Source organism: Scardinius erythrophthalmus (genome assembly GCF_964197995.2).
Source record: "Scardinius erythrophthalmus genome assembly, chromosome: 3".
Classification (NCBI taxonomy): Eukaryota; Metazoa; Chordata; class Actinopteri; order Cypriniformes; family Leuciscidae; genus Scardinius; species Scardinius erythrophthalmus.
In genome coordinates, this window is record NC_138223.1 from 1,240,001 (window position 1) to 1,250,000 (window position 10,000).

A 10,000-nucleotide genomic window follows, 5' to 3' on the forward strand; every position below is an offset into this window, starting at 1 on the left:
ATTGTGTGTCTTTGACCTCTTGTGGAAAAAAAATAATAATATAAGATGATATTTGATGGGCTTATATCTCTATATGGAGTAAATGAGCTGTTCCGCTGGGTCCTAAAGCCAGTTTCTCTTCAGTGTGCATTCAGATACACATGTTTTTGGTAAAGTTTGAGCATTTTTAGTTTGAATTTTGAGCATTTTTAGGTTTTTCTATGTGAACTGAAGCATTCCTCACATTCCTAAGGGGGTCAAATTGACCGGTGAATGAAGGATTTGTTACTTTTTTAAATTCCAACCACAAAACTCCTCGAAACCATTAAATTTTTTGTGTGTGTATTCGTGGTTCAGGTGCAGCAGAAGTCCCAGGATCTTGGACCCCTCTGATAAACACTCAATTCTTTAAAAAAAAAAAAAAAAAAAAAAAAGATTTCCGGGTCTAAATCTGTTAAAATTTCAAGTTAAGCTGAACTTTTATTTTGTCGGGTTGTGGTGAAGATCTTTTGAGTTTCTGTGTGAATCTGACGATAGTTTTCTAAATGTGAATGAAGTGAACTCTAATGTGAGTGTTTGATTGACAGCAGCTCATGGGGTTTGATAAGTTGTTCCCGTTATTCCCGCTCCAGAACTGGAGTAATAACACGGATATGGGGGAAAGTCGAGACATTAGCGGCTTCCAGAAAACACTGGTGTTATTGTTATCTGAAACTGCAGCGGTCGTGAAATGACATCACACACTCTTCCTCTAAACGATGAAACGAATTAATCACTGTAATCAATCACACACACACTCCTGATTTTATCTGTCAGGAAACAGCATTTCCACGCAGTGTTTTGGACGTTCTGCTTCCGCTGGTCATCATCAGCTGCACTTTGACATGGAATTAAACAAAAGAATTACTCAAGGACACGGTCATTTATCTGCACATTACTCCTCATTTGAACGATACATTTCATTTTGATTTAAAGGGGTGGTTGATTATGATTTGACTTTTCTAACTTTAGTTAGTGTGTAATGTTGCTGTTTGAGCATAAACAACATCTGCAAAGTTACAACGCTCAAAGTTCAGAGCAAAGGGAGATATTTGCTTTTACAGAAATCACTTTTTAAGGACTACAACAAACGGCTGGTAGAGACTACACCACATTCCTCCCGGGTTAGTGACATCACCAACCCTAGAATTTACATAAACCCCGCCCCCTGAACACGATTTATAGATTATCATGACAGAATATGTTAATAAATGACTAGAAGATAACTCCACATCAGCTTCATAAACTCATCAATAACCATTCAGAAATGTCCTGTTGCTTCTACATGTCACTTCTTCTCGAGTCTCTCCATCATTGTTTGACTCTGGTTTGAACATTAAAGGCTAAAAGTTTTAGAAATGTTAAGTGCGTGTGTGTGAGGTAAAAGGACACAAGCTCTTGTAGCTACGCCCCCCTGCGCCGGGAGCAGCAGCTCATTTGCATTTAAAGGAACAGACACAAAAACGGTGTGTTTTTGCTCACCCTCAAAAAGTGACAATTTTAACATGCAATATAAAAATATCTGTGGGGTATTTTGAGCTAAAACTTCACACACACACTCTGGGGACATCAGAGACTTATTTTACATCTTGTGAAAAGGGCATTATACCACCGCTTTAAAAATGTAGCAGCAATAATGTCTCGTGGTTCTTTCGGGCAAAGAATTAACTCTGGTCTTCGTTCTGGTTTCAGTTGTTTAGGTCTTGCATGATCAAGAGAGACAAAAGAAAAAGAGGGCTCTGTTATGATTAAATAAAGTTAAATAAGTTCTTGTTTTTAATATTTGTAACCAATATCACACGAACAAACATGCTGTTTTCCAGAATATCAGAACGTTTGATAATGATTTTATACAACAATTTAATAAACAATAAGTTAATAATGAGGTGACGCAATATTGTCCGTTTTTCCTCTATTTTGAGCCACTGCGTGAGTTTTAGTTTTGTTACTGATTGAATCCGCGTTTTTTAACGAATCATTCTAATGAACGACTCAATGACTCACTCAGTCACTTCTTCTTTGCCCCTGAATGAATCAGCCGTTTCGAACGAATCGTTCAACTGAATGATTCAATGGGCGCGTTTCCATTACAGATTTGCGGAAAATTTTTTTTTTAAATGTCGACAAAAAATTATTGTGAAATGACGGCGTTTCCATTATCCGATGTTATGGACTAAAACTTAATTTTTTCCTCTCGCGATCAATAAAATCATTCCAAAAACCATGGCAACGGACATTGGTGGGTTTCCCAGCCACTGCACTGGCCATTATTATTAATGGAAGGAGATGTGTGTGTGTTTTCAAGCATTAATGGTGAGGAACGACCCTTATTATACTCATGAGCGGCACATATGAGGAGTTTCTGGGTGTTTCTCTCTCAGTTTTGCTTCCAGGTCTTGATTGTGGCATTTATTTGAGGTTTAGAATCCAGTATTCCTGTAATTCTTTTGTCTTATATGAGTTTAATAAAGAACTCTGTCTCGTATTCTGTCCAAACACACCGCGTCGTCTACGTCAGGTGACTGTAATTGCGCAAAAACTGTTTCCAATGCAGTTTTGCGAAATATTTCTTTTTGGAATTGCCTGAAAAACCCCCTCATGCGAGCGGAAAAACTTTTTTGCGATAAATGGGAGTTTTTGCAAAATTGACCATTGAGCGTATTTTCAATTCGCAATTTCAATTTGCGCAATTTGAAGGGTAATGTAAACGCGGCTAATGACTCTCTTGTTAAGGCATTGATTTGCCGCCACCTACTGGTGGTTTTAGTATCATTTCATTTCAGCTGAGGGATAGGGCTGAACGATTAATCGCACTTTCCATGTAATGGCAGCGATTATTTTTTTTATGCGCAGTTTGTCATTGATGTACGGCTCTGTAAACGCTGCTCCATCTGAAAGCTCTGGGAGTTTGAGTCACTTATAACGTCCATTTGAAAAAACAACACGCGTCAAACATCTTTCCAAAACATGAGAAGCATTTATGAACCTCTTTTTAATAACATGCAACATTTAATAACATGCATTTACTCCAAACTCACTTCATAACGACAGTTGAGCTCCTCCTTCTGTGAGATGATGAGCTTCTGTTCTGACACAGAATAAGGCAGTTGTGTATTTTATTTTTTTATAAGTCATGTTTAATCAAAGCGTTTCAATCTTATGTTTATTCAGCTACAGCGATAGGGATTTCCTGGAATGATGCGCATTATTGTACTTCTGTGGCGGGGGGCACATTTAGCGTGTTTGCGTGAGAGCGCCCTCTGGCGTTCAAATGGGGCAGTATTTACTACCAATCACAGTACGCACTCCACTGACAAGCTGCGCATAAAATAATCGCAAATCGCGTGCGGTTTTGTTGCGATTAAATCGTTCAGCCCTACTGAGGGACGAAGATTTAATGTTCTTTTATTTGAAATCGGCCTCTGAATTGCAAAGGCCACCTCTGGTAAACACGTGTTTTAATCATGTAGCAATCTAAAAGTGATTTAAATATGAATGCAACGTGGATCTTGTACGCTGCAAAAAATATTTTCTTTATTTAGTACTTTTATCTTGTTTCCAGTCCAAATATTTAAAAATTCTTAAATCAAGATGCACATAAGATGTTGTGTCTTGTTTCCTGATGAAAAATTTTTTTGATTAAGTGAGTTTTTGCTTAAAAAAAAAAAGCAAAATGATCTGCCAATGGTGTAAGCATAATAATCTTGTTTATGTTTGAATTAAGATTATTTTTCTGCCCCCATTGGCAGACAATTTTGCTTTTTTAAAGCATCAACTCACTTAATTTTGATTTATTTCCCCAGAAAACAAGACAAAACATCTTATGTCATTTTTCTCATCTAGTAAATGCATCTTGATTTAAGAATGTTTAGATATTTGAACTGGAAACAAGACAAAAATACTAAGTAAGAAAAGCATTTTTTGCAGTGTAAAAGCATCACAGCACAACGTGAGTGTGATCTGGAAAGCTATAGTCTCGTCAGTGAACTTGATCTCTTGTGGGTCGTGGTCTAAAAGTCGGTCGCACGTGGGCAGAAACAGGAAAACCAACAATGACTGTCATGTTATTCAGGAAGGGAAACACCTGCTTCCTTTTCCTGCAAGTGAATCGAAATCCAACTTTAGCCACAAACACACAGGAGAACAGAAGCTGGACCTTCAGTGAAAAATTAGACCAACTATGTTTAGAAATCCATATTGTGTTTGTTCATCCCGCTGGGAGTCCGCAAACACTTCTCATAGAGCACTATTAGTAGCTTTGAAAGAGTCTGTTGTGTATAAAGCACTATATAAATAAAGGTTAAAAAAATTGACTACAGTGATTCACTCTTCAGTTGCTATGCAGCATAGCAACACCCTAGCAACTGCATAGAAACATATCAAAACCTACCCATACCACTTCAGGAACCACATGCCACACTAGCAACCACTCAGAACACCATAGCAACAGTATAACAGTACACAAAAAAACACTCATTATCTTAGCAACCGCATAGCAACACCCTAGTAACAACTTAGGAGAAATATATATATACACACACAAATATAGATACGCCATAGGAAATGCCTAGAACACCCTAGCAAACACATATCAACATTTCAAAACACACTCATAATGCCACCCTAGCGCACTAAAAATCACTTATAACACCTCAGCTACTACATAGCAACACCTTAGTGACCACACAGAAACCATAGCAGCAGTAAAGATAAGCAAACACCCTAGCAACAACCCAGAACACTATAGCAACCTTATGTCGATGCCCCAGCAAACACCTAGAACACCCTAGCAACCGCATAGCAACATATCAAAACACACTCATAGCAGCAACCACATAGCAACGCCTTAGTAACCATAACCAACCGCATATAAATGCCTTAGTAAACACCACATAGCAACACACTAATAAACATTCATAACACCCTAGCAACCACTCAAAACACCTTAGCGACGATACAGATGTACCCTAGTAAACACCTAGAACTCCCTAGAAACCACATAGAAAAACACTAAAAACATTCCTAACGTCTAGGAAGTCAAACTACCAATGACGAACATCTGAACATCACACAGCTGCTTTTTTGTATTTTGGAGACTGAGATTGTGTTGTTGTTGTGTTCCTGTTTCAGGCGTCCCTGTCGTCCCGGTCACCGTCACCAGCCGCAGTCCCAGCGTGGAAGTGCACGAGTTCAAGGGTGAGTGTGTGCCGTTGTCATGCGCCATGCGCCATACGTCGGACGATGTGCTCTAACTCCATGATGTGTGTTTGTCCTCCACAGACGCCGAGCTCTCCTGTGAGTTCAAGACCGAGAAAGAAATGAACCCTCGCATCGAGTGGAAGAAGAAGGACAAAGACGTGTCCTTCGTTTATTATGAAGGACGTTTCGTAGGTAACTGGCGAACGAATGATTCCTCTAATGTCTTGTTGAGGAGAGGTGTGCATATCAACACCCTAGCAACCATGCAGGAAAAACCTAGCAAATGTATTGCAACATATAAACCCCCGCTTATACCACCTCAGGAACTGCTTAGCAACGCCTTAGCAACCACACCATAGCAGTCAAATATCAATGCCCTAGCAAACATATAGCAACATGTTAAAAATAACTCCTAACACCTCGGCAACCACATAGCAACACCTTAGCAACCACATAGAACACCTAAAAACACTCATAACACCCATAACCACCACATAGCAACACCCTAGAAATTGCATAGCAACACTTATAACAACCTAGCAACCACTCAGAACACCATTTATCAAAGTCCTTGCAAACGCCTAGAGCATCCTAACAACCACATAGCAACAGGCTAAAAATTCACTCATAACTCATCAGAAACCACATAGCAACACCTTAGCAACAACACAGAACACCTTAAGAATTGTACATATATTCCCTAGCAGACACCACCTAGAAACCACATAGCAACACACTAAAAACATTTGTGACACCTTAGCAACACCATAGAAATTGCATAGCAACACTCAAAAAAACACTCATAACACCCTAGCAACCACTCAATACACCATCACAACCATAAATCAATGTCCTAGCAACCACATAGCAACAGGCTAAAAATCACTTATAACGCCTTAGCAACCACATAGCAAAACCTTAGCAACCACACAGAACACTTTAGCAGTCATATAGATATGCCCTAGCTGACACCACCTAGAAACCACATAGCAACACACTAAAAACATTTGTGACACCTTAGCAACAACCTAGAAATTGCATAGCAACACTTAAAAAACACTCATAACACCACAGCAACCACTCAGAACAACATCACAACCATTTATCAATGTCCCAGAGCATCCTAGCAACCACATAGCAACAGGCTAAAAATATCTACATGATTGCTAAGGTTTTCTGTGTTGTTGCTAAGGTGTTGCTATGTGGTTGCTGAGGTGTTATGAGTTATGCCCTAGCAGACACCTCCTAGAAACCACATAGCAACAGACAAAAAACATTAGTCACACTCTAGCAACCACAGAGCCCCATGAGTATCATCAGCATAAAAGTGATAATGTATTAAAGAGTAAAGGGCCTAAAACTGAGCCCTGAGGAACACCAGACCTGAACTGATCTCAGACCTGTAACCACCCAAGCCAATGAACTGGGAACACTCAGGAAAACAGGCATGTTTTCATTTTGTATCTTATTATTTTCATGAATTTTTTATTTTATTCTTGTAACATGGTTTGAGATGCAACATTTAAAGGGGTCATCGGATGCTAAATTCACTTTTATATGGTGTTTGCGTATAAATGTGTGTTTGCAGTGTGTGGACACAACCACCATACAATGAAAAAAATCCATTCGCTCCTTTTTTTTAATCCTCAAAAAGTCTAAACACTCTCAATAATCAAGCCGTTTGGATTTCCTGCACAATATGATGTCATAATGCTCATGCTCCGCCCACAACCGCTGACGGACTGACCCGTATTAGCATATTTCCCGCATTAGCATATTTCCGCCCTTAGCTATTTGTATACGTTCCTCAAGTCTTGTGTCGACCCCCCCCCCGCCCCCCACGGGTGTGCAGTTGCTCATTATCATTTAAAGAGACATGCACTGGAACGGGTCGCTGTGAGCAGAGCTGTTCTTGAGGAGGTGAAAGCGTGTTGTTTTACACAACCACTGAGGAATTTTAACCAAAGTATATTATAAACTTTACATGAAGAACCTAAAGAATCACACCAACTTGTGGAAAATGGGCATCCGATGACGCCTTTAAAGGCGCTATAGAGCAAAGTTTGAGCAGTAGAGCGTTGGCGCTTGCAACACCAAGGTCATGGGTTCGATTCCCAGGGAAAGCAAGAACTGATAAGAATGTAAATGTGTAATGTAAGTCGCTTTGGATAAAAGCGTCTGCCAAATGCATAAATGTAGTGATCGTCATTGTTGTGCAGGGCTGTTCCAGCACCGCGCGGAGATCCAGGGAGCGACGGTGAAGCTGCTCAGGGTCACTCAGGAGGACGCGGGCGAGTACCGGTGCGAGGTTAGCGCTCCTGCCGACAGCGTCACGCTGGGAGAGACCAACGTCACGCTAAAAGTGCTGGGTAACGCTCGTCTCCACGCTCTCCCCTATATGGGAATATACTGCTAAATAAATGCGATATATAACACAAAACTAACTTTATCTGGACAATAACATTATTCTAGAGCTGAAAAAGCCAAAACAACCATATTCAAATTCAAATGTGCTTTATTGGCATGAGAATTATTTAAATGTAATAATTTCTCTGGGTAACGCTTGTCCCGGACGCTCTAAAACACACACACACACACACACACACTCATGTGTTGTGTGTTCTGCAGTGCCTCCTCAGACTCCGGCCTGTGAGGTTCCCAGCTCTGCTCTGACGGGCTCCCTGGTGGAGCTGCGCTGTAGGGACCATCACAGCATCCCCCCCGCCACATACACCTGGTATAAAGACAACCGCGCGATCCCCATCCGCCAGCCCAACGCCAGCTACACCGTCAACGAGTTCACCGGCGTACTGGTCAGCATCAGCACACACACGCTTCATGCACGTCTTCAGTGTCACATGATCCTTCAGAAATCACTCTAATATGATGATTTGATGCTCAAGAAACATTTATGATTATTATCAGTGTTGAAAACAGTTCATATTTTTGTGGAAACCGTCATAATTTTTTTTTTCAAAAAAATCTTACTACAAAACACTTGTAACATCATCTTCAGTTTTGATAGAATTCATAATAATAATTATATTATTATATAAAGCAAGCTTCACATGAATATAAAATATACAAACATATGCGTCTAACATTAAAGTTTGTGTTTATATAATACACACACACACACACACACACACACACACACACACACAGATAGATTATATAAACAAATTTTTTTTGTTAGATGTGATTAATCGATTTGACAGCACTCAAACATACAAATCAAAATAATAGTCAAATCAAATAAAGGCTTTCATGAAAGTATTTCTTGAGATTTAAATATTTAATTGAAGTTTAAAAATGTAAATTAAATTTAAAGTTAAATTGGTCAGTAAAACATCTTTGATGAACTTTTCTTCTGAATTTATAAGCCCTGAATGTACTTCATATGAAAGGAAGAATATGTATTTGTATATGTATAGGCAAATAATATGAGTTAATGAGAAAATATTCACAAAGCGAGTGATTAATCATAAATCTGTTTTTGTGTGTGTGTGTGTTGAGTGTGTGTGTGTGTTGAGTGTCAGTGAATGTCCTCATGTTCTTCTGAATCTCTGAGTGTCACACAGACTAACTGATGCTGACAGACCGACACGAGCGTCTCTGAACAACACTGACTGTCTGTCTCGCACGCACACACACACACACACACACACACACACACACACACACACACACACACACACACACCACCATTCTGTGCCAGCTTTCAGCTCAGACTCCACTCTTTAGATCAAAAGTGACATTTATTTTAGTCACAAAAGATTCTATTTCAAATAAACGCTGTTCTGTTGAACTTTCTGTTCATCAAAGAATCCAGAAAAATACATTTTATCACAGTTTCCACAGAAATATAAAGCAGTTTTCAACACTGATAATAATCATAAATGTTTCTTGATCATCAAATCATGATTTCTGAAGGATCATGTGACACTGAAGACTGGAGTAATGATGCTGAACATTCAGCTTTGATCACAGGATATAAATTACACTTTACTATATATTCACATAGAGAACAGATGATTTACAATAGAATAATATTTCACTGTTTTTACAGCTTTGATGAGCAGGAGAGACTTCTTTCAAAAACAGTTATGACCTGATCACTAGTGTATATACTACATTTAAATGTTTAAATCTGTTTTCAAGCATTTATTGTAGGAAAACTCAGTTTTGAATGTGTCATATGAACAACCTGTGACTAAAGAGTGATTCATTGAGTGAGTGAGTCATTAGATTGATTGATATATTGAGTGACTCAGTAGAGTGATTCATTGAATGAGTGACTCATTAGAGTGAATCATTGAGTGATCCATTAGATTTATAAATTCATTGAATTAATCTTAATTCATAATTCATTTCAAAAACTGATATAAATGTAAATATGTAACTTGAATTGCAATGTAAGTCGCTTTGGATAAAAGCGTCTGCCAAATGCATAAATGTAAATGTAAACGATTGAGTGATTCATTATATTGATTCATTGAGTGAGTGACTCATTAGATTGATTGATATATTGAGTGAGTGACTCATTAGAGTGATTCATTGAGTGAGTGACTCATTAGAGTGATTCATTGAGTGAGTGACTCATTATATTGATTCATTGAGTGAGTGACTCATTAGATTGATTGATATATTGAGTGAGTGACTCATTAGAGTGATTCATTGAGTGAGTGACTCATTAGATTGATTCATTGAGTGAGTGACTCATTAGATTGATTCAAAGTGACAACTGATGAAGCGGATCTTGATTCCCAGTCCGACTGAAGAA

General features: G+C 38.8%; 1 protein-coding gene across 3 annotated transcripts in view; it reads left to right on the forward strand.

Moving 5' to 3' along the window:
- The window catches only part of jam2a (junctional adhesion molecule 2a), a 23,587-nt gene that overhangs the window by 7,029 nt on the left and 6,558 nt on the right, over positions 1-10,000 (forward strand). For all 3 annotated transcript variants that reach the window (XM_081361799.1, XM_081361800.1, XM_081361798.1), the window contains exons 2-5: positions 5,149-5,214; positions 5,299-5,409; positions 7,437-7,586; positions 7,846-8,030. In XM_081361799.1, coding sequence (XP_081217925.1) covers positions 5,149-5,214; positions 5,299-5,409; positions 7,437-7,586; positions 7,846-8,030 — 512 coding nt within the window. The remainder of the gene's footprint in view (positions 1-5,148; positions 5,215-5,298; positions 5,410-7,436; positions 7,587-7,845; positions 8,031-10,000) is intronic.